The 12,171-nt window shown below is 39.9% G+C and overlaps 1 protein-coding gene across 2 annotated transcripts in view; it reads left to right on the top strand.

The window, feature by feature from the left end:
* The window catches only part of Cdc123 (cell division cycle 123), a 50,750-nt gene that overhangs the window by 3,222 nt on the left and 35,357 nt on the right, over positions 1–12,171 (top strand). The window contains exons 2-4 of one of the 2 annotated variants that reach the window (XM_003468635.5): positions 7,399–7,470; positions 10,154–10,211; positions 10,581–10,613. In XM_003468635.5, the coding sequence (XP_003468683.1) occupies positions 7,399–7,470; positions 10,154–10,211; positions 10,581–10,613 (163 nt within the window). The remainder of the gene's footprint in view (positions 1–7,398; positions 7,471–10,153; positions 10,212–10,580; positions 10,614–12,171) is intronic. The other variant, XM_005003233.4, reaches the window with a different exon arrangement.

The raw sequence follows: 12,171 nt of genomic DNA, 5'->3' as shown, positions 1-12,171 counted from the left end.
TCTTTAGAGATTTGTTAATTGATCTTACTTGGATGTTTCTAACAACACCAAGGGCACTGGACACTGTTGAACAAAAACATTATGTCAGTCTTCAAACAACACCTGGCTGTCCTTCAAGAGGGAAGTCTTGTTTTCAGTGCATGGTACATATGGCAGCTGTAGCTCACCCAGGCTAAATCCCCATAAAATGCAACGCCCTCTTCCTGAAATTCTCTCACCAGTACCCAGGGTCCACAGACCATCCATCGCACCATGACTGCCTAACTGTGAGCCTACGAGTTCCTACTCCTCCAGGATTCCTCCTTGTAGTTGAGCACTTTTCCCTTTGTGCTCACTCTTCTTTCTCTTTGAGATTTGCTCCCTCAGCCTGTACTTCTAGAGCAGGCTATGTTAGCTTTTGCTTCCGACCAGACCCCATTGGCCTCTGATAACACAGCAAACTCATTCGAACCCCTCTTCTTTCCAGGGTAACCCACTCTAAGCTGGAAGCAGATAAGGAAGAAAGTGCACTCCAACTGTGTGGGAAAGATTTGACTTTGTTGATCTGTTGAGGTGGAAATACGGAGGCTGAATAAACAGAAAACAAGTTAGTCAACAAGTGGCATACAGTTACAGTAGACCCAGCCTCTTGCCCCCCATCAGGCTTCTCTTACAGCAGTATGTGCTGAGTGACATGAAAGAAAATAGTAAACAGCCTTTGAATTGAAACCATACATGTTTCTTGTTAATGGCCTTCATCATAAGCTTTAAGAGTCTTTTGTGAAAGCCAAAGTAGTGAGCGGGTAAAACTGGCTCATTTAATGTATACATACTCATGTAAGGAAGGTGCACCCATGAGATTAAAGCCAGTGCCAGTGGCTATACACTGAACCTAACCACTGAGTTTGGTTTGGTTCTCATCCAATTTGGTTTGTGACCAGAATCATGGAAAGAATTAGTGAACAAAGATACCAATGTAGTTTATATTTAGATGTTTTCCCAAAGCCTCGTGCACTCATAGGAAGGGCATCAGGGAGGTGATTGGATCATGGGGATGCTATACTTACTGGTGGATTAGTCCAGTGTTAAATTTATAACTAAATGTGCTATTGGGGTGTTTGTAGGAAGGGGTGGGTCACTGGGGTTTATTTCCCTCCCTGGCTCTTTCCCTTTGTGCTGTTCCCTGTCTGCCATGAGGTATGCAACTTCCCTCTGTCATGCCCTTCCACCCTTTATTTCTTCTTTGGAATTGGATGACCATGGACTCAAATGCAAGCCAAAATACACGTTTCCTTCTTTACATTGTTGATGTCAGATATTATATGCCAGCAATGAGAAAAGTGAGACAGATTGTGGTGTCAGAAGTGGGATCATTGCTGTGATGCTCCTTGACTATGCTGTTCAGAACCCTTTGGAGCTGGTTCACAGGAAGAGTTTGGAAAGATCTGAACATACCAGTAGGAGAAACAGCCTGAGGATGCTTTAAGTCAAGCTGGATGGGAGATTCTGAACAGAAAAGCTGATTTAAAGGCAGATAGTAAAAGCCAGACACAGGAAGTTTCAGTCGGGAACTTCGTTGGCATTTGGACTCCAGAGCCTGTGTATTATTCTATTATAGAACATTTATCTACATTTTGCTTATGTCCTTTGCAGGAGACTGAGATGAAAGGTGGTAGACTAGACTGTGTTACGGTTTATATCTAGATGTCCCTCCCAAAGCCTCATGTGCTCATAGGTGGTGCTTTTTGGAAGGTGATTGGTTGTGGGAGTGTGATACTCATCAGTGGATTATAGATTAATCTACTGATGAGTTTACAGCTGAATATGATACTGGGAGGTGAAGCCTGGTTGGAGGAGGTGAGTCACTGGGCACATAATCTGGAAGAATATATCTCTCTCTCGCCTCTCATGCTTCCTGCCTGACACCTTTTGAGCAATTCTCTGCCCTGCCACCCTGCTTTGGAGCCAGCTGACTGTGAACTGAACGTTCTATAGACTATGAGCCAAGATAACCCTTTCTCCTTTGAATTGTGAGTGTTGAGTCTTGTGCCTCAGCAAGAGAAGTAATAGCCTGACAGAGAAAATGTCAAGGCAGCACAATGTTGAAGCTATGGCATGGGTACTGTGAGGCTTTCAGCCAGGTTTATATGGAAAATCACAAACAATAACCAATTGGAAGTTTTTTTCATTTTTGCTGGGAGGAAAAAGTGTATAAGGTAGAAGCAGAGAAGAGCTCAGTTCAAAGGAAGTCAAGTACTTTGGATGCAGCAGTAGAAAAGATGGCTTGCGGAGATCAGGGGAAGGGGTCAGCACTGCTGCCCTTCTCAGGCTCACATTGCAAAAAGGAGAGGTTTTGTTTTGTTTTGAGAAGAGAGCCCCAGGGCACACAACTCAAGAATGATCATATTGGAAATTGGCTTCTTGTTTTCACATTTACAGTGGTCAGCTATCCCCATGTTCAAAGGCCCTGGCAACCAAAATGCAAAAGGGTCTGGCTTCTGCTGGAGCTGACAGATCTTGGTGTCATTCACGAGGATGCTGCTTTTACAGATGGGCAGAATACAAGAGCTGTTTTGTTGTGGAGGCTTTCCTCTAGATTTCAGAAGTCTGGGAGGACAGCCACTGTGCCTTGCAGAGGGCACTGTGTTCTGAGAGTATGAGAGTAAAACTAAAAGTACAGTGGAGAGTGCAGAAAGGGAGAGAAGCCAGGGAGGTGGAACATCTGAGGAAAGCCATGGGCAGTGAGCACAGCCCGCCAAGAGGTTAGTTAGGAGGGTGTGGTGCCCATCGGCGCAGGCCTGCCCAGGCCATTTAGAATGCACATCTTGTGGCCACAGCTTGTCGCAGGTGCTGCCCATGGAGCACCAGGATTTAGTTTTGCCCCTTGGGTTTCGGTCTTGATTTGGTCCATGGGTTTCTACACCTCTGTTTCTTCCTTTTGGAAAGCCACTGTATGTTGGTCCCTCTGGGTGCAACCTGGCTCCTGCTCTGGCTGCTGCCTTTGTAAGCTGTTTCGTGCCCCTGTGAAGGGAGCAGCTTTCGTCCAGTGTGCTTCTGCTGTGTGCCTTTCTGCCTTGGAGTCATCTGACTGTGGACCACTGTGCCTGGCTAACAGTTAATTTTTATTTTTATTTTGAGTGGGTACGTGCACGTGTGCGTGTATGTGTGGTGCTGGGGATTGAACCCAGGGTCTTGTGCATGCAAAGGAAGAGCTCTAACTCTGAGCCACATACCTGGCCCTAACAGTTAATCTTTAATCAAAATAGATTAAAAGAAGAAAGTGGAGCAGTGGTGCATACCTTACAATCCCAGCATTTGGGAGGCTGAGGCAGTCAGAGTGCAAATTTGAGCCTGGCTTGCTAAGTTAGTGACTTAAACCCTGTGTCACAATTTTAAGAAAGAGGGGCAGGGGCTAAGGATGTAGCTTCATGAGAAGGACCCAGGATAATCCCCAGTACTAAAAGAAAAATGGGGGGAGGAAAATTAAGTAGTTTTTTTTTTAAAAAAAGAACTTAAATTTTTAAAGAGATTTTAAGTTGCAAAGGCTCACCTGAAATTGATTAAACCTAGTAGATGCAAACAAAATAGTAAGATCTGTTAGTAGAGCTTAAAAGCCTAAGGAAGGATTTGGTATTTAAATGTAAAATAGTAATTTTAATAAGTCAAATATTAATTTTGCAAAAAAGAGTGGCCCAAGCATAGACTTTCCAGTGTACGAATTCCTTTGTAAGATGCTTAAAAAGTCTTTAATAAATAAATGAACCTAAGTCAGTGATAGGTGTTGGCTCTGAAAGTGAGATGCGGTGTTACTTTCTTTTAAGAAAGTACACATCGCCGCAGTGAAATACAGTAATAACGTTTCCTGTAGGCACCTGGCAAGAATTTCTGGTGATTTCTTATCATAATGGTAAAACACAGATCCCTTGACGATTGCTTCAAGTGTGGCTTTGCCATCCTTTATTGTTACCTGAAACATATTCTGTGAAAATCTGTCCCATTAAGCAGTTTTGTAGTTCTGGGGATCAGTTGTTAGCAAAACTCATGCAGATTTATGAATCCTTTGTCTTACATGCTCATCGTCAGTCAAAGAGTAATTTCCACAACTTGCATTTAATGAGTAGATAGAGTAGATCTCTATCTAAAAATTTTTTTCTCTATCTTAATTAGAAAGTGGCCAGACACCATTCATCTTTTGGTTTAACCTGCATTTCCAGTGCGCCTGGAAACATTCACTTATATTAGTTTTCTTTTTTTTTATTTTAAAGAGCAAAAAACCAAAACAAAATAAAACAAGAAAGTCAAGAAACAAATAACAACAAAAACCCCCAAACAATAGCAGTATAGTTTTAAAACATCTTTTTAAACAAGATGACAGGAATTTAACAATGGTGGTTATTTGGCATAGTTATTTTTAAAAGAGTTACTCAGATTACCAGATACAGATGTACAAAATTGATCTAATCATATGAATATTAACTGTTCTGTTCCAAGAACTAATAGAATTAGTAGTACAATCATCTTAACTATCTTATATACATATAAGTTTATTTATTCTTCTTTCTTTTCTTTTTCTTTTTTGGTCTTTTTCATTTTTATCAGTACCGGGGATCGAACTCACGACTGCCTGCTTGCAAGGCAGGCACTTATGCCGCTGAGCTAAGTCCCCAGCCCCTATTCTTTTTTCTTTTCCCTTCTTTTCTCATTTTCTCTCTCCAAGTTATTTTTCCTTTTTGAGCAGTTTCTTACCCTTTCACAATATTTACTGAGGATTTTGGATCTTGTTTACTCTTTCAGTTTCTTACACTAGAGAGATCATATTTACGCATGTGAATCTGATTTATTTCACTTATGAGGTCTCAAGTCACATCCATTTACCTATAAAAAGCCTTAATGTGATCCTTTTTTATAACTGAATAGTGCTCCATTCTATAAAAATACCACATCTTTTTTATCCATTCCTCAGTTAATGGGCATCTGGGTTGTTTCCAAGATTTGGCTGTTACAAATTGTGCTTCCATAAATATGGATACATATATATTGCTGTGGTACGTTGTTTTCAATTCTTCTGGGAAAATGTCCAATAGTGGGATAGCTGGGTCAAATGGGACCCCTAATTCTAGCTTTTTGAGGACTCTCCATACTGATTTCCACAGTGGTTGCACCAGTCTGCACTCCCACCATCAGTGAAGAAGGGTTCCTTTATCCCCACAGCCCAAATCCAGCATTTGTTATTGGTTGATTTCTTTTGGTCATTTTTTCTGAATTAAGATGCAAGTGTATCTCTAATGACCAATGATACTGAATATTTTTTCATATATTTATTTGTTATTTGTATTTCTTAATCTGAGAACTGTATATTCATCTCAGATGCCTATTTTTGGATTGGGTCTTTAAATTTGATCTGAAATTTGATTTTTTCAATTCTTTATGTGTTCTAGATAAAAGTCCTTTGTCTGAGGTACAGTTGGAAAAAATTCTTTTCCCAATCTGTGGGTTTTATTTCACTCTGTTGGTGATTTCTTTTGAAGTGCGAAAACTTTTAAATAAAATGAGATCCCAGTTGTTGATTCTGGGAAACATTGCCCCTGCAGTTTGATTTTTGTTCATGAATTCTCTGCCTACGCAATGTCTTCAAGATTTCTGCCTACTTTGTCTTTCAGCAGATCTAGTGTTTCTGTTTTAATCTTTAAATCTTTGAACCATTTTGATTTTAGTGCATGGGTCTTAGTTTTAGCTTTCAGCATATGGAAGGCCAATATTTTCAGCACCATTTATTAAAGAGCCTGTCTCTTCCACTGAACGTATTTGGCCCCTTTTTCAAAGAAAATGTGGCTGAATGTCTTTGTAGTTGTGGCTGTATCTTCTAATCTGTTCCATTGATCTTCAGGTCTGTTTTTATTCCAGTACTTTGTAGTAAAATTTCAAGTCAGGGATTTGTGATGCCTCCTGTGTTGCCTTTATTGCCCAGAATTATTATTTGTTATCCTAGGTCTCTTCTAGTTCCAGATGAATTTTAGGAATGATTTCTCTAGATCTGTGAGATATGCTAATCATACTTTGATTGGAATTGCATTAAATCTGAATTTTGGGAGAATGGCCATTTTCACAATGTTTATTCTTCCTATCTATGAACAAGCAGTGTCTTTTCATTTTCTGAAATCCTCTTTGATTTTTTTTTCAGAGTACTGTAATTTTCAGTTGTTCTTTGTTGTGAAAGTATCTTATTTCTGTGTCAGTTTTGAAGGATACTTTGCAGGGTGGATTAATCTGGGTTGGAAGTCTTTTATGATTTAAAATACTTCATGCTCTTGACTTGATTGATTATATTAAGAAGTCTGCTGTGACTATCTCTAAGATGATAATATGTAATCTATTAACTGGTGATTTCTTACTGTTTTTTTTTTTTTTTTTTTTGTAGTTCTGTATTACTTGTACCCTTACACCGCTTTGTTTTGTTTTGTTCTTTCTCTTTTTTCTTTTAAATAAAATTAAAAAAAAAAAAAGAAGTTTGCTGTGATTCTAATGGGTTTTCCTTTATAGGTAATTTGTTTCTTTTCTCTAACATCTTTTAATGCTCTGTTCTTACATTGAATTTCTGGGATGTTCATTATTATATGTCTGAGTGTAGATTTATTTTGGTTATAGCTACTTGGGAGTGCTATATGCCTCACTCATCTGGATGTGTGTTGTCACCTTTTTTTGTTTATACCTATCAACCTTACATTGTTTTTCTTTGCATCATATTGCAAAATGAAATGTTATTTCCTGATCCTTTGGGTTGGATTTTTTGTTTTGGTTTGGTTTTGGTACCAGTGATGGAACTCATGACCACGTGCTTGCAAGGCAGGTCCTTATGCCACTGAGCTAAATCCCCGGCCCTATTCTTTGTTATTTTTAAAAATCTTTCCTTTCCTGTTCATTAGCTACGATCGAGGTCTGAAAATCTTAACTTCACATTCATTCAGCCGATTTTGCCAGCATTTGATGGAATCTTTGATTTCTTAGATATCTCTTTTTGAATCTGTTTCATGAATTCTAATCCTTTCTTATATTGTTCTTTCAGAGTTTCTGCCATTCTCCAGTGCTCCTCTGTTTTTTAAACTATGTCTTCTTTGGCTGTGTTTAGCATTTCTTTCATTATGTTTATCATTTCTTGTTTATTTCCTTACCATAGAGACTCTTGTAGTGATTATGTGAACTGGACTATGTGCTCATGTTATGCTAACTACTGCTTTTCTGCTGCCAAATGTACGAAGGTAATATTTTGTATTTCATATTAAAATAACTGGGACAAATTATTAAAAAGTTAACAGTCTCTACTGTGTTTGGTTTTTAATTTTTTTATAGTTTATTGATTTGTTTTTGTGTTTGGTTTTTTACAAGGATGACTGTTTTGAAGTCTGTGTTTTTCTTTTTCAGTGTCATTCTTCCACTTCCTCAGAATGTAAAGGATTATTTACTAGATGACGGAACTCTGGTGGTTTCAGGAAGGTAAAGTATATCAGAAAAAGGATTTATTGGGGCTGGGGATTTAGCTCAGCGGCATAAGTACCTGCTTTGCAAGCAGGTGGTCGTGAGTTCAATCCCCGGTACCAATTAAAAAAAAAAAAGAAAAAGGATTTATTTAAACTTTATCATAAAGTGCTATGATGAGGAAGTCTCAACATTTACCATATAAAATACATAAATTAACTTAGGCTTGTTTTCTCACTCATTTATATTTTTATTTTTTATTTATATATTTGTTTATTTTTTTGTCGGTACCGGGGATCGAACTCACAACTGTGTGCTTGGAAGGCAGGCGCTTATGCCGCTGAGCTAAATCCTTAGCCCTGCTCTCAGTCATTTAGATCTCAGTCATTTAATTCATTTTTTTCTCTTAACTAAAGTGACATGTTGTTCTTTGTTCTATATTCCTTGTCAGTATTCAGTTAATATTTTCAAAATTGAGCACTTCTCCCTCTTATTAATAGCTAGTTGTGAAATTGCACAATTCCTTTCATTTCTGCCTTAGAGAAGGGCTATACTGATACTTTTACCTTTTGTCTTAGTTTTCTCATTGCTGAGACAAAATACCTGACATTCAAAATTAAGGGAGGGAAAGTTTATTTGGATTACAGTTCATGGAGACTTCAGTTTATAGCACTCACACCCTTAATCTTAGTGCCCTTAATCTTAGAGCCTAACTCTGCACGATGAAGCAATCCCAGCATTTCATGCTGTAGATCAGCCACCTCTGCAAAAGCCTCACCAATGACGTGAGGCTTTGGGGGGACATCTAGGTACAAGCCGTAACACCTTCTAAAGGTAGCAGGGTAGAGTGCTGAAGCCAGGCTAAACCAAATGCATGAGAATTTAATCGCCACTTACTGATGGCGGAGTGGCAGAGTCGGCCTGCGGAGGGCCCATGTACTCAGATCAGAAAGATCAGTGTGTGTGTAAGGTGTTTTTCTTTTCCTTCCATGCCTTATGCTGTGTACTTAGTAGCCTCATTCTTAAAGACATATTTTGCAGTTCAGACATTATCATACTTTATGATAACTTTCTTGCTCCTGTTTCCTGGAGCCCCTGTTGTTCAGTTAATTTTCTGAGTTTTATTTTCTCTTTTGTCTTTTTTATTTTTCCATCTAATTAGTATTTTTTTTTCATTTTAGCTATTGAATTTTCAGTTTCTATAAATTCCATGTTTACTCTGTTCTTTCTTCGAGGATGCTAGTAATTTTAAAAAATATTTTATAGTTGGTTCCTTTTTTGTGTTTTTTTTTTTTCCAGCTACATACCTCTTTTCTTTTTGAAAAAGAGTTTTTTCTTAGAGCTTTTCTTCGGTTTTGTAATTTTTCAGGCCTTTGTATGTAAGAGCAGGGGACACATTTGCACAAACATGGGCATCATTGCTGAGAGATTTCTGGATGCACAGTCTCTGTAGCTCTGTCCTCTGGGATTATTCACTTCATACGGAGAACAACTCTTTCCTTACCTGCACTGTGTGAGCAGGGTGGGAGGAAGAGGAAGAGGATGAGGGGTCCCACTGTTCACCAGGACTTTATGTAACTCTGCGTCAGAGTCTAGCATATCACCCCCATGTTCTTCTGGGCTGTTGTGTCGCTGAAACCTTACCCTCTTTTGTTCAGTCTTTTCAGAGAAAAAAACTGCTCACTTGCTTACCAGAAGTGCTGCAGAGGACTCGCTGCTAGGGTACACAGGGTACAGAAGGTTCAGTACCCTGGCCTGTCATCGTCGCCTTGTCTGTGGCCCTGAGCTTCCGTCTCACCTTCCACGATATCCCTAAGTTCCATCCTGTTGCTCCTGAGTAACTCTTCCCACTGGTCTTCTCCTTTCAGAACTTTTCTAAGCACATTTTTCTGTAGTTGTGTCCTTTTTTGTCATCTTTGTCTTTGGAATTTTTCTTGTCATTTCAGTAGAGTTTAAGGAGGACACTTAGAGGGAAAGGTACATGTTTCACCAGAGGCTTCCATTTATCCTTTGGGGTCTTTGAAAGCTCCTATGCTGCTTATGTTATTATTTTCTCCCCCACGGATTGAGTTCTTCCTGAGATTACTGTTTGTAGGTGCACCCTGAGAAGTGGCCAGGCAGCGTTGTGAGGATTCTGAGTTCTTTCAGCCTTGGTTCCCCGAATGGACCACGAAGATCGGCTGTTGAATGGTCCTTTTTAACCCTCTGCTTTGCTACTGGCTTCGTCAGAGACACTGTGCCTCAGTATTCCCCCTCCCTTCCAGCTCCATGGTCCAGTCCAGATCCTTAGTGATTCCCGGTACAAAGGGCAGCTCCCAGAGGTGCTCGTCAGTGCTTAGCCAGCTCCTCATGTGTGTCCTTGCGTGCCTTTCTCCCTTCTGTCAGATCTTCCCTGTCATTGGCAGGGCTTTCTCATACTTTGGGGTCAGAGCCACAGATGATTCTTACAGTATTTCCAGAGATGGAGTACGACTTTTTCTTTACGTAGATTTTGATGATTTCTGAAAAGGCAAGAGTCTGTCTTGCTGTCTCTTACTGGCAGTGCGCTCTTACTGATTCCACACTAATTTTTACCAGCTTCTGTCTCAGAAAGTGAACTTTTCCTTATATTGCTTTTTGACAGAAAAACTTAATACACTTGAAATTATGACTACCCAGCACCAGAGTCTTTGTCTTACTCAATTTTGCTTTATGATTTTAGGCAAGATCCTCCAACACGCTCTCAGCCAGACAGTGACGATGAAGCAGAAGAAATACAGGTTGGTAGGAAATAAAATCACCTGTTCAGTAGATGGTGCTAATTGAAATGACCTCTGAAATGGGTTTGCTGGTTAGATCTTTTTCTTTTTTTTTGTCTTTTTTCTTTTTACCAGTACCAGGGATAGAACTCATGACTGCCTGCTTGCAAGGCAGGTACTTATGCCACTGAGCTAAGTCCCCAGATCTTACATCCACTAAAGGAAGAAGTCCTCTGAAGTACTACTTTGATGCACATATTTATGTATACTTTGTGTTCAAGAAAAGATGCTTATTCCTATGAGTCGTTTTTAGCTGCCGGGTGTGCTGCCTGTGTAATCCTGAGACGGTGTTCACGTTAACCTTGTGTTTCTGTCCTCTTGCCCACACAGTGGTCTGATGACGAGAACACAGCCACGCTCACGGTAAGCGCTCAGCGGCCCGGGTGGAGACAGCCTCCCAGCATCACGCAGGACATGGCTCGAGCTTTCCGTGTTCACCTCCGGAAGTCCCGTGTCCTCACCGCTGCTGGGTCTTCTTGTTAGGGCCTGCCATGGATTCCAAAAAATAACTCCAGTCGCTCTTTAGCAGGCAGATGCAGTGTGCCCTCTCATTGTTCCCTTTGATTACAAAGGAGACAAAGTGCACATTTGCTGTGTTGCCTGTTTTGTTGCACCCTGAAAGATGGACTCGAGCCAAATACAAACTCCGAGGTTCTAAGATTGATGGGAGCTAAATGAAAAATTTGCATATACATATTCAAGTATATTTAAATGGCATAGCGTTGTCATTTCTTTTACGTGAGAGCATAGCATGTAACTTAAACTAACATGTGGAAATATTCTGGGTCCATCTGTCTTCCTATAAATAACTCAAATTTATCCTTTATGCCCGAGTAGTATTCCGTTATGTACATATACCACATTTTCTTTTATCCATTCATCTGATGGATTTATGCTTTCATAATTTAGCTATTTTTATTTGGGTGACCTAGAATATAAATAATTTAAGGACTAAAGTAAAGTAAAAATGAGTCCACAGATGTGTATTGTGCCAGAAAACTAGGGAAAGAATGATGAGAACATGAAAGAAAGACCCCAGCAGCTACCTTGAATGAGTCCTTGCTGGCTAAAACCCTGTGGGCCTGCGCATCACAGTAATACTAACGATAATAGACTAGCTGGGATTAGCTCAGCAGGACAGCTCCTTCCTGGCAAGCACGAGGTTAGGAGTTCAATTCCCAGTACACCCCTGCCCAAAGAAGACTTATCACTGATGAAGAATTCACAGCTGTTAACTGACATCAATGAGTGGTCAATTTAAATAAGTGGATAGAAATCACCATTTGGCAACCACCCTGGTAATAATGATTGAGAGCTTTTAGCTAGTAAATGAATATTTAATGAGAAAGAGGATATTGGTATATTTATTCTCAAAGTATGTCCATCCAAATTACTTGTTAAGTGCGAAAGGGAAAATGGTGGGTACACAGTGAAAAGACCTGGCAGCCAGGTGGTCAGCGTGATGGGACAGGCCTCTGACCTCTGCCTCATGATGCAGATCTCAGGAAAGATACAGCCCTTAGTTAGCACTGAGTAACTGACTGTGGGAACACCCACTCAGGGCAGCTTTGTGGAAATCGTATAGCCCACTGCCCTTGTGTGTACTCTTCAAAAATATCAACCCACAGAGAGCACCTGCTTCAGACTTGAATATTTTGGTATATGTGCTGCAAAAACAAGTACTAATTTTGGATTAGAAATTCAAGAAACAGGACCCAGGGTTTAGTTCACTGGCACAAGTGCCTGCCTGGCAAGCGCAAACTCATGAGCTCGATTCCTGGTGCCAAAAAAAAAGGAAAAAGAAATTCAAGAAACACACGTGGAAATCAATACAAGATTCTGGACCAGAGCAAAACTTATCATTCTTTTGTTATTAAAGGCATTATTAGGACAATGGGCAAACTTTGAATAAGATCTATAG

This window comes from Cavia porcellus, unplaced genomic scaffold (genome assembly GCF_034190915.1).
Source record: "Cavia porcellus strain 051 isolate PalLab524CR breed Dunkin Hartley unplaced genomic scaffold, mCavPor4.1 scaffold_7, whole genome shotgun sequence".
NCBI classification, from domain to species: Eukaryota; Metazoa; Chordata; class Mammalia; order Rodentia; family Caviidae; genus Cavia; species Cavia porcellus.
This window is presented reverse-complemented; position numbering and strand designations above follow the sequence as displayed.